Raw genomic sequence first — 23,401 nt, 5'->3', positions numbered from 1 at the left:
TGGGGGGGGAGTCTTCCCTCCACCGCCACCCCTTGGAAAAGTACCCTGGGCTCCACCTGCTTGGAATAATTCTCTCGTCTGGCAGCTCCTTTTGAGATTTCTCTCTGAGCCGTTGGTTTACCCGGCTCCTAGTCTTGACATTTCCCATCAGTGGCTGCTTCTGGTCTTTGGTTCCTTGCCTGCGTTTCTCTCCCACCAGGGAGCCCCTTTCCACCCCCCACCCCCACCAGCCTCTTCTTCCTCCTCCGCCCAGGCACCCTGCGAGGTAGGCGAAGGTGGGAAAGGTTAAGCCCACAGCCGGCTCTTGATCTCGCAGCCCCCCCGCCCCCCCTTCGTGGCCAGTGAGAGGGGCGCACTGCTTGAGCGGAAAGATCACTTCTCTCATTTGGGGTGACGCCCCACGGTTTCCCCTCAGGCGCATGGACGCTCCAGGAGGTTGGTTGGTTGGGAACCAGCAAGGCCGCTTGCCCCCCCCCCAAGATGGCAGCCATCTTGCCGATGCCCTCGGGGGGCTCTTAAAGGCCTTCTGGTGAAGCAACTTGGAAAGGAATAACCACCTTGGGACTATTCAATTAATAAATTAAACAGGGCCAGGGGGCTTGTAACTGGAGCCCAGGGCCTGGTCTGTTGGGCGAAGCCGACCCCGGCAGCTATTTCGTCCCTGCAGAATTGACCCGTAAGGCCGCTCTTGGAACCATCTCTCTGTGTGTGTGTGTGTGTGTGTGTGTGTGTGTGTGTGTGTGTGTTGGTTGGTTGGTTGGTTGGTTGGTTGGTTGGTTGGTTGCCGCTGTCTCAAGCCATGCCTAACGAGGTGGGGATAACGAGCAGGATCAGCATGGGAAAGGTCTTGGATGAATTCAAAATGGCAACCACAAGAAGTCATTGACCAACATGGGCAGTGACACACACACACCCCGCCCAGCCCAGTCTTTTCGTTCCCTCTCTTCAATGAAAGTTACGCCACCTGCCGGAGGGCAAGAGGCCAGAGAAGCCAGTCCTTTTGGAAAGATAATTAACAGCAGATATGGGATCCCTGCCCTTCCAGGCATGCTTGGAAAAGACGACCACCTTCTCTTTGAAATGGCATTGCTTCCCGAAGAATTTGAGAAATAACGCATCTGCATTCCAAGTAAACAAGCGCCTAATAATTTAATTATTTGTAGTGCCTCTAGGAAAAACAGCGGGGGTTGCAACTGCCTTTGGTCCAGAGCAAAGAACAAGGGCACGTTGGGGCTGCGGGCAGTTTCCCTCCGAGATCTCTTCTTATTTACAGAGGTAATTAAAAGACCAGATGCTTGGATGTGGAGGAAGGAAGAACCTGAGATTGCAAGAAAGAGAGTCGGATATATCATTCGGAGAGGAGAAGTGCAAGGCCAAAATTTGTTCGGAAACACATATACAGTATATGGTTAAAAGGATCTGATTTTCTGGGTGATTCTAGCTCTGATTTTAGTAGCCAAACAGAGCTCCTGGTACAAATTGTAGATACGTCGGAAGCTAAGGGCACGCTGGGTTCTGTCATCGGCTGCATCATTATGTTTTTTTCTGCTTGCGGCCTGCAAAGAAAGAAAGAAAGAAAGAGAGAGAGAGAGAGAGAGAGAGAGAGAAAGAAAAGGAGGGAAGGTGTTAAGATGATTGTGGAAAACTCCAGAGGAGCCCAAGATATTTTGCTGCCTGTTGTGAAGGAGAAAATGTCACCCCTTCTTCATTCCATGTTTAGTAGCCGATGGGGTGACCTTTGAAATCTCCTGCAGGCCATGAGATTTTAAGAGCTGTCAAACTCCACCATCCGAAAAAATAATAATTCCCCCATGCTTTTAGTAGGTAGAAGGTTCCGAATAGGCTGGGTAGGGGGTGGAGGGGCTGCTGGCACTGCCTTCCAGGTGCGCCTACAGGATGAGGCCGGCTGATTCACTCTGATTAATGCACGGGCTGGCCCTGCTGCTCCTCAGTATTTGACTGAGGGCCCCAAGGACTTCAAATATTACCCTTGGCAACTGTTTGGAAAGGCAAGGCTGAAGGGGGGGGGAAGCAGATTTTTCTAAAGGTGCTGCAGTCTATGCTTTCACACAAAAGGACACCTGCACTTTCCACTGATCAAAGAATTTCTTAAAAATTTTAAAAGTCCTATAAAAATGTCTCAAAATGCCTCTTTTTTGTCCTTAAAAAGTAACTTTGGTAAGTAACTGGGTGTAACAGATATTACTTGAAAAGTGACCTTATAGTTATGATTCACAGTACTCATTATCCAACAGATTATATATAGGTTTCAGGTAACTATATGTTTTCTAACCAGTCGCCCCCAAGCTTTAGTGCTGATTATAGTGGACAATATTTGGTTAGACAGAGCAATGCCAGGGTGCAGTAAAGACCATATGAGACACCACGGCCTGCTTACCATGAAATGCTGGCAAACATAGCTTAAAATATTCATATTTGTTTCTATTTTTCTGGGAAGAAATGTGCCATTTGGATTTGTTTAGTCATCAGCACCAAACATATATTAGGTGGGCCCATCACCACCTCAGGCTGCTTTCCACAGCTGGAGGCTGTGGCATTTCCAGCACATTTTGCCCAGTTACGGCTGGCCATAAGCGTGACCACCACCATTGGTTGCCAGCCCCATGAAAAATATTAGAATGGGTGCTTGGCATCCTTGGTCTCTGGTACTTACGTAATTCATTGTTCTTCGTGATGGCGATAGACGCCCTGGCCCTTGGTCCCTGCTGTGTGAAGTGATACCCGAATCGGATAATGGAGGGACAGTTCTCCAAAATGGCGGCCATCTCCATCTCTACAGAGTCCCCCAGCCTTTGACACTGCAAGGAGAAAAAGAGACCTCCTCAGTAGCTACATGCACAGATGGCAAACCAGACTAGATTCCTCCTCATGCAGTCAACGAAACGACCCACATATTTTCCCCTGCTATGAGAGATGGGGAGATTTATGAAAGCAGGGTCAGTCTTGGGGAGATTTGGAGCACTTTGAGACCATGGTTTTGTGCAATTTCTAAAATAAAAGGTGCCACTGCGCAGAAAGGTGATGACAGCTGCTTCGTTTTACACGCTAGTAAAATAAGTAGCATTGGATAAGTTACTTGTGCCTTTATAATCAAGTCGCCTGTCCGTTTGGTGTTTCCTGTGCGCGCGCACTCGCTTAGATTTACAAAAGCCGAGTTGCCAAGTGTCAGGGTGCAAAGGTTTCCTGCTCTACGTCTACAATATAAGTCGTTTAGGGCCCACGCTAGACGAGGACCCCAGTGGTCGGCTCTCTTAAGCTTCTCTCTGGGGTGACCACACAGGAAGCACAGGCTTCAAGAGCCCACCCAAAAGGGAAGACGCCTACCTGGTTGTCCACCTTAAGTTCAGACAGGGTGGTGTTCTGCTTCATGGCTTTGATCACTTCCATCATCCCAGCACTAGTGATGAAGTTGGATTCAATATTGAGGCTTTGGAGGGTCTTGTTTTCCTTCAGCATCTCAGCCACCGCCTGAGGGGAAAGACCCAGATCAGAAACGACTGCAAGGGGGAACTTTGACACCGTCTGTTGGGAAGGCCTCAGAGATGCTAAAGGTAGATCTCTAGAGACGACATATATCACATTTGCCACAACAAGTGCTCCCTCCAGTGATGAAGGATTGCTGTGGTAGCATGTGATTTCCTTCACCCACGTATTTTGCATTTAGTGTGCTTGTTTTTGTGAGGGATACTCAAAAAGTAAATCCAGGCTTCATGGACAAATCTGATGGCTGAGATATGCATCTCTGAGAAAATCCTGTTGTCAGAGGGAAAGTCCGCTTAATCATAATCCCCTTAATGTGTAGTTTGACCCTCAGCAAGTTAACTTTCTGTTTTGATTCCGTTTACCCTGTGACTGACTCAGAACCCCAGGCCAAGCCTTCCAAACTGAGTCAGTGCTAATCTGCTATGTCCTCCTAGAGACAGATCGCGCCCCGATCCATTCCCTTATGAAACCCGTGTTCTCCAAGCCTGAGGCCTCCCTCCACCAACCTGCGACCCAAGGCTGAGACACGGACCTTTCATGAGCCCTGCTGATTTGGAAATGTTCAAGGGAGCAAGTTCAAAAGCTTACACTGGCCACGGGGTCATTACTTCGGGTTGCCACCAAACTGAGCTTCTTCACATGAGTGTTGGTTTTCATGGCTTCACAAATGTCTTTCAGGGTTTGAATGGGAATGTCCTGCCAAAAGGAGTTGAGAGAGAGAGAGAGAGAGAGAGAGAGAGAGAGAGAGAGAGAGAGAAACTGAATTGAGCTTCTTCCTCCATTGCAGGACCTACACTTCTCTGTGAAGGGGGAAAGCCACTCATGCGGGTGAGACCCATATTTCCTGGCAACAATACAGTACGGTATATTACTCTTGCCTGGTTGACCACATCTGTCATGGTTAACCTTCAAGAACAAGTTACCAGGGTTGTTTTCAGGTGATGGGCCTGCAGGAGATGCCATCTTGGGGTCAAAATAGACATGGCCGACCAAGTGCCGTTGAAAGGTGGAGCTGTTTCTCTGTTGACGTCATGGCACAAGGTTTTCTCATGGTTTGCTTTCCTTTCTAACTGGTCTTCACGACCCAAGCGTGTTTGTCATATTAGATCTGATTTCTCAGACACTGAAGTCCATCTAAATGATGTCCATGGAAAATGAATGGGACACCAGCTCTGATGACTGATCATCTCTGAAACAAAGATTGGCTCTGAGTTGTCTTCTCATCCTTGCTTCTCACTGACCTTAATGTTGTTAAGGTTCACCTCCTCCAGATCCTTGTCATTACTTTTGATTTTTGCTAAGGTCTCTTCCACATTGGTGGGGTTTGGAGGCTCGTCCGGGACAGGCTTGTACGTATCTGGTTTCACCACACCTGTGTGAGGGACAAAGAGACCACATCAGAACATGTGAAAAAGAAGAGCGTGCATCGTTTGGAAACGTTACTCTCTTTTTTTGAACTACAGCTTCTACAATTGGGGACAACGTGTCCTATATTCAGTTGACCAGCATGTAGTCCAGAAAGGAATTTTCCCATCCAGGCTCTGATGGACCATATTTATATCATTGTCATTCTCTACAATAGTTTAGGAGTTAACAGCATTTCCCTGGCTGAGCTTCTGCTCCTCTGTGAAAGCTGCATGGCAGGCAGAAATCCCAGAAGGCAAACGCTGTTTCCCAGTCTAGAGATGCAGTGAGAGAAAAAGCCCTCACCTGCAAAACTTCTGCAATCTGTCACAGAGTTGTGCTAAACCTGGCAAATACAGATGTTCGGATGGGGGGGGAGAGCAACAAAGATATGCTAAAAGAAATCAATAGGAGGAAAAGAGAAGAAATCAAAAGTCAGGATAGACAGGATGCTGCCTGACCTCTTTGGGGAGAGAAATAATAAGAAAACGGAAATAAGTTTACATCGTGACACTTAGAAAACTGGAAATGGAATAGAGAAGAAAACTGGCAGAGGGAGACACCCATCTTTAGCAGGCTCCCTCCTTAACCACTGAGCCAGCTATCCCTCCCTCGCCGTGACAGTGCCGGTTGCAGCCCACTCACTGTTGATGCCTTCTGTGTTGGAGATGTTGCCGCTGCAGATGGCGTCGTAATACTGCTTGTTGCTCATGAGGGTGTACATGCCCAGGATGGCTGCAAAGCATCGGGAGAAAAAACAGCCCCTTTTAATCTTGTTTACTCGCCGCTTTCTGGTACTCTCCCCCTACCCTTAATTGGTTATCCCAGCAAAACGTTAGTTTGTTCAGAGCTGTGGATACTCTTGTTGTGGTGATCAGGAATGGCAAAGGTCCCTTTTTTGGTGGATTACAATGCCAAGAATCCCTGGCCATTGTGGACTCTGGGGGTTGTAGTAAAAAAAAAAACCCAGAACCTTTCCCCTCTTTGTGGCGATATACCTCTGTCTGGGTTTTGATCCCTTCAGGACCCAGATGGAGATTGATTGGATACCATGCTCCTCTATGAGAAGTTCATATCCCTGCCTGTGAAAAGTATAATCTCGGAGAGAAGGCAAAAGTGGAATCCCTGAGAACCTCATTTGCTGCAAGCGTGGATTTTGATGTAGCCCTGGAGAGAGGGGGTGGACTGTCCATGCAATTCTCCCCCCCCCATATCAAAAGATGGATCATGCCCACATCATGTGCCCACAATCTCCCTGTAAGGAACACAAGCTGAACAACGCCAATTACCGTAAATGTAGATACCTGCCTTGATTCAAGGTTATACCAAGATAATTTCTTGTTATATCCGTACGCTGTTATCCCTTCCTGTTGGCACTCGGTTCTGTAGCTTGCGTGGTTAGTACTTCACTGTCTATCATACTTGTTCGGGGTGTTTGGCAAATTCAAAATTAATTGCAACTGGTGTTTTGATTTCCTTGCTCATCAGGACCTAAGTATGCATTTTATAAAATATCATTCTGCCTGATTTATTATCCGGATACTGTATAGGCACTTGTGTGTTTCTATATTTTCAAAAGAACATACATAATTTAGTTTAAAGAAGGCTGAACAAGTGATTCACCCTGATTTTCAAATCCTTACTGGAAACCCAAGTCACGTTGGGAACATATCTGATGGTTGGGTGGGTGGGGAGGGAGAAGAGACCCCCTTCTCCTACACAGGTTGAGAAAGTGACCTTTTGAAATGAAACTCCCAGAATTCCCCGGCTGTCATTCCAAAAGAGAGAGAGAGAGAGATTGAGAGAGAGAGAGAGAGAGAGAGAGACACTTTTGCAAATGCTGGCTCTCGGCCATCTCTGCCACGGGTGGCGGGTGTGAGAAGCAGCAGTGACGGCGCTTCTGCTCCCGGCCCCTGAAGCCCCCCTCGAGCTCTGATTCTCAAAGCTCAGCAAGGAGGCCTGGCCGCGCGCCAAGCCGAGACTAAAATCAGAAACCTCCACCCCTCTCTCTGGCGCTATCGGCTTACACCTGCTGGGGAGCTGGGAGGGCAATAAAAATACATGGAGCATGGGTGGGGAGGTGACACCGAGGGCCTTTCCCCTCACAGCCACTCGCCCGCCCTTGACGTAGTAGAGGTGGCCGGGGGGGGGGCGGGGGAGGCTGGTGTCTATGGGGAGGAAGGCTCTCCCTTCACCTGCCTACCTGGAATTTGCCTGGGTGGCCTATAGTTTTTGCCAGCTCTGGTAGACTCCTCCTGAAAGGGAAGGTTTAATTCAAAATCTCTTAGGTGATGACAACGGCCAAGGTGTAGGACGAAGGCCAGGTGTGCATGCAGGCACGCAAGAGAGACAAGGCAAAACTACAAGTCATGTTTCCAGTTTTTTTTAACAGCCAGGACAGGGAGAGTGTCGGGACCATGGCGGCCGGGGAGGGAATCTTAAGTCACCCTCTCTCTCTGCCTCTGTGTTGTGGTCCTAAGCAAAGGGGGGGGGGGTTTGCTGTTCTGAAGCGGCTCTTCCACCTGAGAGAGGAAGCTGAGAAATGTGGCCGGGGGAATCACATAGGGATACAGCAAAGCAGCCTCATCGGGGTGGTGGTGGTGGTGGTGGTGGTTAAGTTAATCAGGCAGCCTTCAGTGGTTGTAAAAAATTAAGTCTCACAGGTTGGGACTACACCTCCCATAATCCTCTGGGCAACCATGGGAGGGGAACACCGCTGAGGAGGGAACAGCGCTATAGCTGCGCTAGCCAGGGGATTTTGGGACCTGTGGTGTTTTCCCTAAGGAACATTTCTGGGTAGATGCATTAGTCGCTTGCGGCAAAGAGTCTTGTGACACCTTAAGCAGTACATCTACCTGGCAGACGTTTTCATTTCCTCGGATGAGTATGTCCAACAAAACATTAGCCTTTAAAGCGCCTCTGTATCTGTTGTTGTTTCTCAGCACACAGGTTGGCATTCAGACCCCTAGTGAGTGTTTGACCTGCTCCCCTAAGATGATAGTACCTCCCCCTCTCCCCCTCTCTCCGAGGCATCTCGACGGTCATTGGCCATCACTGGGCACCTTGGAGCAGAGAGTTCCACAAGCTCATGGTGACACCTGCGTGAGATACACCTCCTTTCCCCCCACCCCTGTCTTCAAAAGCACCCTGCTCTTTTCCCCCAGTCCCAAAGCCCGGCAGCTTCCTCTCCTCCCCTGTTGCGCCTTTCCCCCCTCAGAATCCCACCCTCCCTTCTTCTTCTTGTTGTTTTCATTTTTTTACCTGCAATGTCGCACATTTCGGCGTCGGTGGCATTGGCCAAGGCCTCTTCCAGTTCAGGCTCCAGCGTGATCTGCTCTTCCTTGGGGATTTCCCTCTTGGGGTTCTTCGGGATGAAGGGTTTTCCTGCCGGTGGGGGTGGGGAAGGGCGAGGAGGGAAGGTCGGGACGGGGAGGAAAGCGTGAAGGTTAATAGAACCGGAAGAGGAGCCAAATACACACTTGCGAGTGTCGTTTGTCAGGAGGGAACCGTCTGCCTTCCTTTTCCCGTGAGAAATGACACTGGCTGTAGAGGTCGGGTTTCCATCCTGCCCTACACAGGGTTGTCTTCCTGTTTTATCCTCACAACGACCCTGCGAGGCAGGCCAGGCCAATACTGCTACCCCGCTGAACAGTTTTCTAGTGGGTTCTCCAGAATGGGGAAATAAAGAGGTATAAGTAAAATGGCTTCCCTATAGGAGAGTTATTGAGGGGGGGGACAGGGTTAACTAGGATAGGAGGAAAGCACATTTCAGATGTAGCACTTAGAAGCTGTCTTTTTCTTTTCTTTTCTTTTCCTTTCCTTTCTTTTTCTGGGTTGTTGTTGTTGTTTTTTTGATAACTCCCAGAATGCTATTTGGGGCTTCAGGGAAATTCCCTTCTAAAAGTCAGTTGTCTGAAAGATACAGGTCAAGTGGGGATTAAATTGGTTCATTTATTACACAGAAAGTGTAATATTCTTCTGCTTTTCAAAGTTACTTTTAAAGGGCTTTTTGGAGGCATTTTAACTGGAATTTTTCCCTAGGAAGCCTAACAGGATTTTCCCCATCAAAAACTAAGTTGGCTGGGGGGGGGAGGGGCACAGAGGAACGTAATAGGAAGTGAAAGGAGAAATTCAAATACTGTAGTTACTTTTCTCCCACAAAAACAAACAAAATGACAAGTGTTCTAACAGGAATGAATTACTATTTTTTTTTTAAAAAAAATCCAAGTTCTGGATTCTTCCAACACATGCAGGTCTAGAAACTTTAACAGTTTGTTTGTTTGTTGCTCTTTAAATCCAACATTAGCATAGCTGGGATTCCCAAACAGGCGGCTCCATTTCATGCAGCCCAGAAGGCCCCCGTATGTGTCGTATCCTCAGAATGGCCTTCCTCTGAGCAGTCAGTTTGACCACAGGGAGGAAATTAAGGATTCATTAATATCACTCCGATGTTTTATTGCCCCCTGTACTGGAAGAATAAAGAAGAAGATACAGTGATTAAAATATGGGGCCATGTACTTTCGGTGTCGTGAGCTGCTTACAACTCTTGTAGTCTGCGAGATCTAAAGTAGGGCAGAAGGAAAGGAAGCTTAGAAATGTAGATGGGTTTAAACAAGCTTTTCCAATATTGGGAGTAAAAATAGGACTGGTAATTCAATACGGGTGGGAAGAGAAGGTGATATATTAGATTGAAGTGAGGCGATGATGTGACGATTTGATGCTAGGCTTAGAAACCCTGCAATGTTTGTTATATTTACTAATTTATTTATGTATTCGTTAGCACCATTTTTATTTCACTTTCCTTACCGTGAATTCCATGTGGGACACATGAATCTTCTCCCTAGTTTACCCCTAAGAGCAACCCTGCAAGGTAGGCCTGGGTCAGAGCAACTGGCTCAAGGTTACCTAGTGGATTTCACAACCCAGAGGAAATGAGAAAATGAATTTCGCAAATCCTACTCTTACCCATGACATCAAGTGGGATCCCTTAAATGTTGCGTCTTTTACGTATTTTGTAAGCAATATTTTGGTCTTCTAATTAAAAATAAAAGAAAGAAAAAGGCGTAAGGTTACTATGACCTTGCTTGATTAACTCAGAGAGAGAGAGAGAGAGCAAAAGAGCAAATCATCTTTTAAATGCTGCAGCCCTGGGATCTTTCCTTCATTCTTGTGTAGAGAAAAGTAAATTAGCGTGGGAAATGTTGAGCAAGAGAGGAAGAGTAATAAGGGCAAACCTGAGACAGCACCCCCCCCCCCAATCATCTTTCCATCTGTTGGTGGCGTCCACCTGTTGCTTCTTATCACGGCCGCTTGGCATCCTTGACTGGCCGCTGCTCCAGTAAAGTTCAGTTTGGATGTTTTCATTTCCTTAGGCTGTGAACAAGCCCATTCCGAGGGCCACATTCTGACGGGGCAGAGAGCCCGTCGTTAAAAGAGGAAATTCCTTAACCACTGAAAAGTTGTGATTGTCACACACACACACCATGGTTTGCAAATTTGCTGCTTTGTTTAGAGATTGGTCACCCAGGGCTAAACTCAGGCCTGATTTCTCAGGCATGAAAGTGTGTCTACATCACGTCTCTGGCGACAGCGGCTCTAATGAGTTTTCAGGTCTAAGGCTTTGAATGTCAGACTCAGATTTGGGGTCCCATTTTTCAGGTCTCCACCTTTGGACCCAGCTCTCCTGGCATGGGAAGGTGCCAAGCCGGCCATTTGACATTTTGGGGTGCCTTCTCATGATGGTTTCAGGAGGGAACATTTTGATATGCTCAGAAGCATTCTCGTCTTTCTCATTTCCTTGTATGCTGCAGAGCTGCTGGAATCCACCTATTGGCCTTCAAGTCTATCCCAGAGTCTCTGCCCTATCCCTTGGTCTCTCACACACAGAAACCATTTGACAACAGTGGCTGAAGGGTTCATTTCATGACCTCATCCTTTCCATAAGGATCCATCTTTGGCCTTGGAAACTCAGAGGAGGGGGGCCCGGCTGAGCTGTCCACCCTCTACCCCGGCCGAGAAAATGCCTTCGGGGCCCCACGAACTCCCCACGTTCTTCTTCTGGAAAAAGTTCCCTCCCTGCAAAGAGGTTCAGCACCTTGGATAGCCCCCCTGTCATGTTCAGGATTTGCCACTCCGGTGAAATCGAAGCCCTCCGTCTCCGCCGCTGGCTCCAGATGCTGCCGGAGTCTAAGTCCCACCCGCCTGCGCCACCGCAGCCCGCGGGGCGAGATGGGAGTCCGTCCAGAGGGCCCCAGGTTCTCTCTCCCTCGGCGAGCGTGGCAGCCGTGGAATCCGTGGGAGAGCCCTGGATGAACCGGTCCAACTTTTGAGTGCAGGGAGCGCTCTCCCGATCTGATGCCCAGGACAACTGATCCCAATACTTGACCTACCTCGCAGGGTTATTGTGGGAAGTAGCGTGAAGGAAAGCCCACTCAGAGCTCCTCGGAGGAAGGATGAAACACAGAAATGCCAAAGGCACTGAATGAAGCTTTCCATGCTATGGCTGGACCTCCGAGCTGGGGAGGAAGCGGTGGTGGCACTTCGGCAGGCCCTGCTCCTGAAAGGTGGCCTAAGACATTAGGCGGCCCGAGGAAACAAAGACAAGGCGGCACCTTCAGCCGCTCCACTCCAAACTCGTCTCTCTTAAATGTGCGTGAAACGAAACGAAAGGCAAGTTCCTCAAACTCGTATCTTCCACTTTAAGGGTGCCCTTGAAATCCTCTGCTCGTCACGGTGAAGGGGAAAGAAATGAAATCCTGTGGATTTGCAGCCATGGGCACAGAAATAAGTCTCCCCAAACCAGTGAGTCTTACTTTGAAGTCAGTTCACCTCAGATCGGACCCTAAATAAGATTTTTTTTCGGGGTGCCAGTGAGAGATGAACGAGGATTCGAAGAGATGCCGGGAACACTCACTAGGAGGAATTACGAGGAACCTCCATGGGGTCAGGACATCTGAGCTACACACCAGGCTATTTCGAATTCTCACCATGCTCCAGGCCAAGCTAAATATAACCCTTACTCTCGACCCCATCCCGAGACCAGGCCTCCATGCGATGTGGGCCTCTGGCGACACCAAAGAGCAATTTCCCACACAAGTGGCGCCCTGGATCCAAACGGCAGCACATTCGTGTGTGATTCTGGAAGATCCCCTCTGCACATGCCTCCAGGAAGCCTTGCCCCCTTGGCAACTGGCAGGTGTGGCTTTATAAATTTGGAAGCACAACAGTTTATGTGGAAATTGTGACAACAATGCTATATGATAGTTAAAACTGATCCTAGTAGCTGGGTAATTATATATTATAAAGGACCGTTTATCAATTCAAACACCGCCGTACTTGGGACAAGCACATATGGTTTACAGATGTGGCCCAGTCATAACCCAGGGTGTATCAACTGATAGATCACAGCTAGCCATTTTTGGCAAAATGAAAAACTGACACCCCCCCCCAAAAAAAAAAAAGATTTGCAGATCCAGCAAATCATGGCTTGCATGCTGACCAAACTATGGTTTCTAGGGCTGATGACAAATCATCGTCTTCCCAATTGGGCATCACCCCACCTCATTAATCCCGGTACGGCATGTTACTTGAAGGGAGGCACCAGGTCCACGATGCCTCCTCTCACGTACCTTTCTTCTCCCCAGTGAAGGGCACCAGGTCCTCCCTCTCCTTCACCTCCAGCGCCTGCTTCTCCAGGTGCTGCATCAGGGCGTCTCGATCCAGTGGCCCCGTCGGGCTCTTCTTTGTCTGATCTCTCTGCCGGAGCCCAGCCGGAAGCATTATATTCTAGGAAGCAGAACAGGAAATCGGGAGAAGGGGGTCACAATACGGTCCTGGTGAAGTTTCATCTCTCCCAATACAGGTTCCTGCCTGTTTCAGAAGAGGGGGTTTCCGTCAGCTTGTTTCCAAATCAAAAAATTAGAACTTTCCCTAAGCAATACTTGACTCCAAGTTTATCTAGACTCAGAGGACTGCGCCTCTCACATGCAAGACTTTGTCTGTGTTTTAAGATCTTTGTGAGGGGAGCCGGTAGTCCTCATCGGAATGCCAAAAGTTGAGATTCTTCTCCAGATTTAGGGCTTCTGGCTAATAGAAGTCTAATCATTTGTCGCAGGGTGCTTTGCAAGGGCGGCACTCGCTCTGCGGATTGCAATTTCATTCTCTCTCCTCCCTCCACTTCCGGCCCTGAACTCTCTCTCTCTCTCAGGCTTACTTCTGGATCCATTTCCTGCAGCTCCAGATCAAGTTGTGCCAGTTCCTCTGCGGACAGCTCCCTCAGGATCTTATCTTCATCAATATCTCGATATTTCTCCAGTTCTTGCCGATACGAGGTCGTCATGGTTGGTGCAATGGGTAGGATACTGAAGACACATGGGAAGAGGAAACAGAAACAGCCAAATGAGTAATTAAAGTTTGGAATTAAAGTATTAAAAGCTCCAGGATAAAACCTGGATGCAACAACCTGGGGCTTTCCTGGAGAACCAACCATGGACCTCCCTGCTTCTTGGTTCTCTGCAAATTCTACCTTGTAGAAATTCCGAATTCTTGTCACTATAATTGGATATCCCTTAAAGTATTTGTTATTAATTCAGTGCAATAGTAACTTTGTTAAGTGGCTGAATCTACATCTTCTTGGCATATGAGACACATAGAGTTTGTCAGGCAAACAAATACATGGGCTTTTAGATTATGCCACCCTCGTTTTTTAAAAGTACTGTACTAAATGGATTCCTTTATTTTTATATATGTATAAACCATTTATACTTGGGGATTACCAAGTTGGATACACACATAAGCTTGAGACACAAACATTTACATCACCTATAAAATAGATGGTAATGCCCAACTAAACCAGAATGGCTTGGAGAGAAATAAGTGAGGTCTAAAAACAACAGCAATAGTTAGACCATCTTTGACATCAGAGGGAAAACTGTTCCCCAGAGAAGGTGCCCTGCTTCCAGAATTATTTATATATAATTAATATGCTTAGGGAGAGGCACATTTTCAAACAGCTTGCCTCTTAAAGTCTCCTCCAGATGTGCTAGACTACACTTCCCATCATCCCCACCCAAAAAGGCTCCTGGCCATTTTATATAAAGGTGTTTGGAAGTGTGGGTGGGCACGTTAAAAATTCATGTCAGATTTTAAACGGCGTGTACGGACTCAGCTGAATCATCCAGACCGACTGAGTCTCCCAAGTTTCTGCTGATGCTAAGCACAGACTCGGGTTGCTTTTGCTGAGCGAGTGGCTCCCTCGGACGGGCCTGAAAAACGGCCTCTTCAGCTTCTCTTCGTTCTCCAGGCCCGCCAAAAGGGCAGCCCGCGAGCGGCTTGTCCGGGAGGCAAGAGGGTGTTGAATGAGTTTCCCCAAACAGCTGATGAGCCCTCCTTCCTCCCTTTTAAAGCTCATTATTAAGCTTGGTGCCTCAAAGGAATATTTTCAGGATAACACGGAGTGCAGAGTGCAGCCCTCTGCGCTTCTCTACCAGTCCGGACTGGAAACGGAGCAAACGCCAAACACAGCGGCTATCCTTCCCAAACCTGAAGGCTCTGTGCAGACAGAAAGCTAGCCCCTCAGGCAGAGCAATGGTGGCGCCCGGACTTTTCCTGTCCTTTTGGTCAAGCCTGGATCTCGTGAGAAGGGCTGCGCCGCACAATGTTGTTCTTTTTTTTTTTTAGCACATAAATGGTCTGAGCAAATTAACCCAGTTTGATGGGCTGTTTTGATATTGTTCTCCCCCACCCCCAGCTGCTTGTTCGAATTTATCTGAAGACAACACCCCATCTCACCCTCCATATTACTACATCGACCTTGTGAAGCAGGCCAGATGGGGAAGAAGAAAGAAGGCGGCTAAATCCGCCTAAGTGGTTTTCGTAAGGGCCCTCCTGTTTTGCTGCGAGTGGAATTCTCTCTCTCTCTCTTTCTCTCGCACAGATGAAAGAGTTCTTGTCTGCTTTCACCCTTTAGTGCAAAACACAGGGCTGCACCAACGGAGATAACAGGGCAGAGTCTCCCCCAAGACGGATGAAAGCAAATGTGTTTATTTGTGATGCCCAAGGGAGCTAAGGTAGAGGCAAATGGCTGATCTGCATCTCCCCCTCCTTTTTGTGAATAAGTAGAAATTAAACTGCCATGGGAAAAGCTTTATGGGCTTCATTTCTGCCTGACATAAGAATGGATCTCTCTCTCTCTCCCCCCACAAGTTTTCAACAAGTACCCTGCCCCACATGTTGACAGAAGCAAAAAGAAAGGTGAAGCTTGGATCAGTATCCTTTAATTTGCTCCATTTCCCGAGTCCTGATGAAGTCTTAGGAAACTGACCTGATTTGCTAAGCAAGTGGATGTCCAGCAGGTGAAGCGTTACCTCTCACACCAAATTCAACCATGCCTAGCAGGTGGATATCCAACAAGGGCAGCTTCTTCTGCCACGGGGATGCAGTGGGGGTGCGGACGTGGGGTGTTAAAAATCAGAGGTAGGATTTACCCTGACTGGGAAAACCTGGGTGTCATTGTTGTAAAAAATAAAAAAAATAAAAAAATAAAAATAAAAGCACTTCCTTCCTCGGTGTGCATGTGCTCTGATGGCAGGTTCCCCAGAAATACTCCTCCCTATCTGGTAATTACCTTGGGCCATTAAACAGGAAGATGGCCTCCGCTAGCAACTGGTTTTAAAATTTGCTGAACGCAACCCACATCATCCTCAGGCCCCAGAGCTAAGGGCCGACATCTAGTCGGCATCGTTTGCGCGGCTCAATGCCCTGCTTCCCTCCAGGGGCTCCAGAGATGGCACACCTTTGCCCCCCCCTCACTGCCCACACGTTCCCTGTAAACACCTTGTGGCAGAGCGCGCCCTTGTTCCGTGGTTCTGCCAGGTCCCCGTGGCTCATCTGGCACCTGCACGGATGCCGTCATAAAAAGGAGAACCACCCTCTGTGACACATTACAGCCACCGTGGTGGGTAGAAGGCTGATCGGAATCTAGTGACTGGCCGCAGGGCGGTTTGCCGTAAAGGTTTCCAACTCTTCACTGTTCAGAGGCCGTCAAAAGCCCCAAGCCTCTCCCCATCTCCTCAAGAGGAAAACATGATGCAGGTGAAACTCCACGAGCGAGTGGATCTTTGTCTCACAGAGTTGTCGGCTTAATTCTGGCACTGACAAGATGTTTCAGAGCTAAAGAATATAACCCCCCCTTTTCCCCCCCGGTAGCCACTCTCAGAACTCCAAACATCATCTTCATTGTACAGTACATCTGTGCCACGTTTATCGCTCATTTTCTGTTATGCTAAGCTCCATTTAAAAAATAAAAATGGTAGCTTCTACCCTTCCAGTTCCAAGCCCACACCCAGTGCCTACCCAGATGACCATCTAAACTCTTCCGTTTGCTGTGTTCAAAGACAAAGATGTTTCTCCTCCAACGCAAGTGTTAATCTGCTTATCTATGTTTGGATGTACTTGTCAGCCATCAATGAATGCTGAACAACCCCTCAAGGACTATACTGTAATTAAGACTGTCAGCACACTGGCCAGGGCTGGATTATTTTCACGCTACTCTCAATTTTCATCTGGAAATGTTCTTGCCAGGTAAGCGTAAAACACGGGTTGGAAATCTTTTTCCCTTTCAGGTATTTTGGGTTTTGTGTCCAAAAAAGCCACAGATAGCACAACTCACGGTACAGGACTCTTGAGACCGTTGTAGTCTCCCGATAGCTGGGGGGGGGGGAGTTGGTTGGTTTCCACTTCTGGCACAGACCATCGCCCGTAAAATAACTTCAAGTGAATTACTTGCTCCACTTTCCCAAATCTTTGCTTAAAAATCAAAACCCAACCAAACGGATCACTGGATGAACCTAACCCTGTACTCCCGCCGTGGCCACCATTCCTCCTACAGCTTGTGTTCTGCTCTGTACGTGTGGCAGAATAAGGTGGGGTAGTCCTGCCATAGCTAAACCGTCCCTTCATTTCTACACCCAGGGAGTCCGATTAAATCCTCTTGGTGGATGTTGTGTTCTCAAAACAAGCAACATCTAATCCTTTCAAGAAGAAAACCAGCTTATCTCTTAAGGAAGGTCTGGTTTCACAAATTAATGTTCAGGGGAGCATTCTTTATTTGATGTGGGAGGAACTCCCAAAGGAGCTTAAAGAAATGGTACAATCCTTGCTCCCAGTCAGGACTCTACCACTTTCTATAGCTGCAGATCTATCCAGCTCTCCCTCTCTCTAGCTGCTGTCCTCTTACCTTCACAAATGTTTTCCACCAAAGAGGGATTTAATCCAGACCCACAAGAGCCCCAATCATTCCATCTCAGCCTGCTTACCACAAAATACCCTCAGACAACTCACAATATCCATAAGCTGGAAACAAAAGCCATGAAGGGCAAAGGATTTTTTGGGTCTTACCTTTGCTGCTTCTGTCGGCCTCTGCCTTTTTTTTTAGACCCCAGCGGTGTGTGAACAGAGCAGGCAGGGCTACGGCAGTGAGGCAGGCAGCCGGAGGAGTGTGTGAGATCAGCATTTTATTATTTTAGCTTCCCGGCCAGGCAGGCACAGACGGGTGGGGTGGGAGGAGGCGAGCGAAAGAGCGAGCGAAAGAGGGAGATCACATATACAGCCTCCGTTATCAATCATTCTGCAGCACAGACCTCCTCTGGTACCGTCAGACCTCCAGTGGCCATTGCCGAGAACTGCCAACGCAGAGGATGAGCTTTAATAGCAAAAAAAGAAGACAAAACAAAACAAAAACACCATCCAAGCATCCCTCTAAATGCAGTTCTTGAATCCAGAGAAGCAGGAGATGGATTCCCAAGCCCAACATTCTATTCACACAGATATAAGAAGAAAAAATTCCCTCCAAACTTGTCTTGTCACTCCTTTAAGTCTAACAGGTTGGCATTAGTGTGAGATTTAATAGATTTCCAACTCACTTCTTCAAATGCATGGAATAGTCCAATATTCCACAGATAAGACACAAACATACAAAATTTACTCTTCCTACAGTGAGTGGATGATCATTTTTGTTATTTGTATTAACCTCTGCTGTACATTTCCATGACTGTCTTTGGCCACACTTGAAGTTCACAACAACCCTCTTAGGTAGGTCAGAGAGAAGGGCAAGGCAGATGTACAGCCCAACCCAAAGGGTTTCAAACCCGGAACTTGAAAAAGTTATTTTTAAAAGGTTTTTTTTTTTTAAAAAAAGAGTGGGATCCCAAAAACAATGTTATCAACCTTTTCCACCATGAAGTCAAAATGCCTGGCAGAACATGCATCTAAATTTATTTAAAAAGGTGTCTGGAAAGGCAAATGCAAAGGATCCAAAATTTTGCAGATCCAAAGGATGGATTCTGTTCATACGCGCTTGGAAGGGTGGGCAAGGTGTGTTCCTCCAGCCACGGAAGGATGGCAACCGCAGACATTCCTCACCATTGCCTCTGCTGGCTAGGGCCGATGGGAGCTGAGGTCTGAAAAGAAATCCAGATGGCCATCCTTGAATTTCAGCAGCAGAAATTATGCCCCCCCACGCCAAGGATGAGCTGCTGATGGTACCAATGAGCCAAGGTTGGTCCCAAATATGAATCCAGAAACACTTGCACTGATTTCATATCAAGTCACTTTCTGCCCCTCAATAGCTTGTTTGAAACGGCATTTATTTATTTTTTGATACTTGTAATACTCAGAGAAAAGGAGCTATTGTGTAGAAACGGAGAAGACATCAAGAGCAGCAGGAGGGAGTCAGTCTGTGGTTCATGCGGTGGGGACGCTTTGCTTGATGATGATCTTCTGCCTGGTTGCTCGGACATTGGAATCGGCCACGGGTGAGCCAGCCGCGAGAGCAGCTGAGGCAGCAGCGTTGGGCAGGCCGTGGGCTGTGATGTACTTCTTGTAAGCCTCTCGGATGATCTTGAAGGCCCGGATATTAGAGTAGGGGATATCAGTGATAGGGTCTCGGTAGATGGCTGCTTTGTGGGTGACGGGGCAGATCTCCTTCACAGGGAGCTTGGGGGCCCGAGATTTTGGGAAGAAGCGCTCGAAGGTCTCGTCATCACTGAAGGTGACAAATGTACGAGAGCATTTTGCAGCAGGGGTAGAAGAGGTGGCCGGAGCCTCCGGGGCAGCGGGCGGCTGCATTTCCTGGTCCAAACTGAGAGGAGGGCAAGGAAACAGAAGGGAAAGATGAAAAAGGAACATAACCATGTCTGAAACTGCTCTCTTATGACAATTGTACATCTCATAGCAGTATTTGATACCCATGGAAAAAAATATGAGGACTAGGAACTTGGGAAGCCTCATGCTTAGGAGACAGAGCCTGAAATTCTAGGTGTGCTTCCATGGAAGACAATATGAACTACACAGAACCTATTTTTGAGTAAACATGCATCAGATTAAGTTGACAGACTCTGAATCTATGCTTTCCTCTCTGCAGTAAAAGTCTGCTGTTTAACAATAAGAACTCACACATCAAAGAGATAATAATACATTAAAACAAGAATTGCTGGATCTACCCCAAACCCTCTACCTTCCTGTTTCCCTGAGTGGACAATCAGATGCCTGCTGGAAGCTCACAAGCAAAATGCGAACAGAACAGGACCTTCCCAATTGTATCCACACCCCCAAAAAACCCCAGAAAACAGGTATTCTGTAACACAGAGCAAAACTATGAGGAAAAATGGCTCCCTATTGTTTCCTACTTGACAGAAGGTGGAGAAAAAATGGCGTTGTTCCGTGTTTGCATCTGTGTGTATGTGAACTGGCACAGGGATGACCTGCAACCCTTTAAAAAGGTTAACACATTCCTTCTGTGCTTTTTTTCCGGCAGTGGAGTTGCGGGGTGGGGACAGGGAACAGACAGCCTTAAAGCCACACTTTATCCACCCCGAGGCTGACAACATGACACCAGCAACATGTAGTCATACGTGGAAAGCCAAGCCACTCATGAAGAAATGCCACGGCTTAGTAAACGTTGCAGTTCTGTTCTTTATCTCCTCCCACCCCCTTCCAAAGCAGAGGGCACATACCCCTCCACATCCACATTCTCCTCCTTGTAGCCCAGATCAGAGAGGAGAGGCATGGTTCCTGAGTAGTAGCGGAGGGTGGGACCCACACACTTGCGCTTCTTTTGCACCTGCCTCTTCTTGTCTGCTTCTAAGCGCTCGTAGGTCTCTGTGGGAAAGAAAGGAGGATCACAATAGCACATGATTCTTGACTTAATGCCCTGTAAAGAGGCTCTGGAATTTCTGCTCTACAATAACATTTTGTCTAGAAGAAGCATCCCAGAACTGAGGAGGACACGTAAGGAGGTTAGCAGCCTTCCCCAGCTTCTAGCCATGAAACACCAACCTGAGGACACATTGACTTTTTTAATTGCATTAGTCAACCCGTATGTCAAATGGCAATCTCTTTTGCCAGATGGCCCTCAATCATCAATAAAACACCCAAAGCCAAAACATTATTGCCAAAACAAAATCTGAAAACTGGTGACATGAAATTTATAATACACCGTCAAATTCATGACGTAAAATTTCACCAAACAAAAGCCTGCAAAGGTTAGAGATTTGTTAAGCTCATTATTAACCAGCTTTTTAATCAATCAAGCTATTTACATATTAAACTCATTAACAATTAAAAAACCCTTAAATCCACATGCTCTTGGTCTCTTTCCTCGACATCTTTGTGAGGCTGCATATCCTAACTCACCCAGGGAGCGCAAGTTAAGCTCCTCTGTTATCTTGGCCTCTTTCAACAGTTCTTCTTGGGTCAGTGGCCTGTCGTAGCTTGGACCCGCCCCCTTCTTGCGTTTCGACTGAACCTGCCGCTCCTGAAGGCGCAGAAAGGTCTGGCGGGTGTGCTCAGTTGTCGACTGGCGCATGTGCTTTCGACCTGGAAAGGGACACATAGGTGAAGAGTGAGAAGCACAAAACTGTGTATGCCCATGAACACATCTGTCTGGTTTACCAAGTAAGGGGGGTCATAGGCCTGGTTTGCTTGCCCCCCCCTTCTTAAAGGCTGGCATGTTTAGCAACTGGAAGGATGAGGTATAAGTGAAAATATGCTAGTAGTTTTGATCTCATGTTGTTGACTTTGGCCTCTGCCATTACTAGAATGTGATCTTCAACAGCTTCTCTGAAAGCTTCTCTGAAAGTTCCCCAATCTTAACACCAGGCCTTAAAGACAATGGCAGAATTTTATTCACAAGCCCCCCCCCCGACTGAGACCTACTGTCTACTGCGCCATCCAGGGGCTCGACGGGGGCTGATCTTTCTTCTCGGACTTTCTGGGAACTGCTGGTGGGAGCATCTGCTTTCCTGGGCCTCAGGCTTTTGATGGGCTCCTACAGAAGATTCAAACAAAGAAGCCGGGAAAGAAAAGAACAGAGAGGGGTTCTAAAACAGACCATAAGTTATCATACAGACACACAACAAAAATAGTTTCAAGATACAAACAAGTTCAAGACAGAGAGGCGAAAGGTTGCCAGTCCTCTTATTTACTTTGTAGGCCTTAGTGACAACCCTTCTTTTCCTCTTGGGCTCATCATCATCCTGATCACTGCTAGGCTCATCTCCTTCGTCAATATCAAAGTCCGAATCCACTTCGTCATCACTGTCCGACTGGTCACCTTTATACTCGTCATCACCCGATTCCTACGAAATGGCAAAAGAAACACGTCAGGTAGGAATGGGAGTCCAAAAAAGGGTCCGGGGGATGATGACCCAACTCATCTGGAGAGAACCAAGTTATGGGGAAAAGGTGGGTTCACAACTACCCTCATTCCCAGCCATGCATGGAAACTGGACTTCTGGTGTCACATATCTAGAGAGAACTTGGGACTACAAACACCATAATCCTCTGCAAACTTGAGGCCACACTGGCTAAGACTAATTGGAGTTGTAGTCCAGCCATTTGAGGGGAGCCATGAAATCTGGTAGGAACCCCAACAGGCTGCAAAGCCCGCCCCCTCGCTTGCTTCTGAGCCAATCACCTGCACGCTCTACCTTGGCAGGGACAGCGAAGCCCCGCCCCCTCCCATCACCACGGCGGTCGGTCGGTCGGTCGGTCAGTCCCGCCTCCGCTCCTACCTCCGTAAAACCCCCGTATGTCGTCTGGTAAAACTCGTCTTCCTCTTCCGCCTCGAGCAGCCCCGAGAGCCGGTTCCCTGCCGTGCGCCGGGGCGCTCGGCCTCCGGCCAAGCTTGCCGAAGCCAACGACGCCGACGCCATTTTTGTTTCTCTGTGGGAAGAGCAGCGGCGATCGATGCGCTCAGCTCGCGGCTGCGCGTCCTGGGCGGAAGCAACGTTGTCAGATTGGGATCTCTTGGGAGGGGGAGGGGCCGGGCCAGAACTATCGAGCACCGAGCAAAGAGTTAGGCTCGAGTGGCTGAGCGCCGATGCAACGAGTGGGAGGGAATAAATCAAACACCGAGATAATCGATTCCAGCAGCGGCCAGCCAAGGTGGTTCAGGGGGCCACTGCACGGATTGGCCCCGTTTGTGGATGCTAGTCTATTCAGAAATAGGTTGTTTCTCAACATGGAGGTTTTATACAGATGTCCTGTGCTTTATCTCCCACCAGAATCTAGCCAACTCCTCTATAGATGTTAGATCTGTGTGTTGCCAAAATGTACATGACACTGATTTATGGTGAATAATGTTAATACTTAACACATAAAACAATACTGGCTGATTCTCATCAAAGTCTGTGGTCTTGTTGTTGCAGTAACACACAGTGAAATGATTCTCTGGATAGCAACAGAAGGGATGATATTTAGATAATCTGCAGTTTATTTTAAATGGTAATCCTCACAAATAGATGGACACCAGATCCTTCTGCAGTGGTAAAGGAGGCGTAGTGCCTCTGCTGATATTGTAAGGACTGGTTTTGCCATCTGGTGCTGCTCCTAAAACGGAAAAGAAGTTAGCCATAATAATCTGATTTTCAGAGAGATGTTAAATCTGCTGCAGAACATCCCCACCCCACCCCCGATATTGCCCAGATATAAATTCTTGGTTTCTCATCTGCCCTTGCTGAACTGTCTGAGCTCAAACAGGAAGGCAAAGGAAGGGGTTAGATAATCTAAATGTCAAGCAGACTCCTTCCATTCTTTTTCATTCAAAGTTTGACATTAATTGGGCATGTCTTCAGACATGTGTGTGTGAACAGAATAATAATAGGGGAAATTCAAACTGAATATTTGTTAATGATGGAAGCCTCTTCCAAGATTATATTAAAAGAGAAATTACTCTTTGAGATAATAAAAGACCTTAATATTTCCTCTCCAGTAGCATCTGCCAGGTAGGTCCTTTCTGGGAATTTGTATTAAAAAGGTACCTACCTACTGCTTGGGGATGTGGTGGTGCTGCGGGTTAAACCGCAGAAGCTTCTGTGTTGTAAGGTCAGAAGACCAGCCGTCGTAAGATCGCATCCACACAATAGAGTGAGCTTCCATTGCTTGTCCTTGCTCCTGCCAGCCTAGCCATTCGAAAGCATGCAAATGCGAGTAGATA

General features: G+C 47.7%; 2 protein-coding genes across 4 annotated transcripts; both read right to left on the bottom strand.

The window, feature by feature from the left end:
* Positions 1 to 1,123: 1,123 nt before the first annotated feature.
* Positions 1,124 to 18,633, bottom strand: TMOD4 (tropomodulin 4). Of its 2 annotated transcripts, XM_078382189.1 has the most exons (11): positions 17,305 to 18,090; positions 15,230 to 15,407; positions 13,121 to 13,268; positions 12,537 to 12,693; positions 8,170 to 8,292; positions 5,554 to 5,643; positions 4,746 to 4,876; positions 4,093 to 4,200; positions 3,346 to 3,489; positions 2,675 to 2,819; positions 1,124 to 1,556 (listed from the first exon to the last, which is right to left on the bottom strand). In XM_078382189.1, the coding sequence occupies exons 3-11, from the start codon at positions 13,244 to 13,246 to the stop codon at positions 1,534 to 1,536; spliced, it is 1,047 nt and encodes a 348-aa protein (XP_078238315.1). In that variant the 5' UTR covers positions 13,247 to 13,268; positions 15,230 to 15,407; positions 17,305 to 18,090; the 3' UTR covers positions 1,124 to 1,533. The 2 variants fall into 2 exon arrangements, with proteins under 2 accessions (XP_078238315.1, XP_072839970.2); XM_072983869.2 differs by lacking the exon at positions 15,230 to 15,407 and having other exon boundaries at positions 17,305 to 18,633.
* On the bottom strand, positions 17,404 to 22,178 carry VPS72 (vacuolar protein sorting 72 homolog). Of its 2 annotated transcripts, none has more exons than XM_020798204.3 (6): positions 21,978 to 22,178; positions 21,390 to 21,542; positions 21,121 to 21,232; positions 20,599 to 20,781; positions 19,920 to 20,064; positions 17,404 to 19,045 (listed from the first exon to the last, which is right to left on the bottom strand). In XM_020798204.3, the coding sequence occupies exons 1-6, from the start codon at positions 22,116 to 22,118 to the stop codon at positions 18,649 to 18,651; spliced, it is 1,131 nt and encodes a 376-aa protein (XP_020653863.3). In that variant the 5' UTR covers positions 22,119 to 22,178; the 3' UTR covers positions 17,404 to 18,648. The 2 variants fall into 2 exon arrangements, with proteins under 2 accessions (XP_020653863.3, XP_020653862.3); XM_020798203.3 differs by lacking the exon at positions 21,978 to 22,178 and adding an exon at positions 21,665 to 21,810.
* Between the last annotated feature and the right edge of the window lie 1,223 nt (positions 22,179 to 23,401).

Source organism: Pogona vitticeps, chromosome 15 (assembly GCF_051106095.1).
Source record: "Pogona vitticeps strain Pit_001003342236 chromosome 15, PviZW2.1, whole genome shotgun sequence".
In the NCBI taxonomy this organism is placed as follows: Eukaryota; Metazoa; Chordata; class Lepidosauria; order Squamata; family Agamidae; genus Pogona; species Pogona vitticeps.
Note: the sequence above shows the minus strand (reverse complement) of the source record. Positions and strands in the feature narration are given on the sequence as shown.

What these genes read in the sequence shown, in the direction of transcription:
- TMOD4 (XM_072983869.2), bottom strand. Translation starts at nt 13,246, where the DNA reads ATGACGACCTCGTATCGGCAAGAACTGGAGAAATATCGAGATATTGAT. An exon ending in TGAACCTTAACAACATTAAG is followed by an intron (nt 4,201 to 4,745) that starts GTCAGTGAGAAG and finishes TCCTTTTGGCAG; the next exon opens with GACATTCCCATTCAAACCCT. An exon ending in AACTTAAGGTGGACAACCAG is followed by an intron (nt 2,820 to 3,345) that starts GTAGGCGTCTTC and finishes TTCTCCTTGCAG; the next exon opens with TGTCAAAGGCTGGGGGACTC.
- VPS72 (XM_020798204.3), bottom strand. Translation starts at nt 22,118, where the DNA reads ATGGCGTCGGCGTCGTTGGCTTCGGCAAGCTTGGCCGGAGGCCGAGCG. An exon ending in TTGTCACTAAGGCCTACAAA is followed by an intron (nt 21,233 to 21,389) that starts GTAAATAAGAGG and finishes AATCTTCTGTAG; the next exon opens with GAGCCCATCAAAAGCCTGAG. An exon ending in GCTTAACTTGCGCTCCCTGG is followed by an intron (nt 20,065 to 20,598) that starts GTGAGTTAGGAT and finishes TCTTTCCCACAG; the next exon opens with AGACCTACGAGCGCTTAGAA.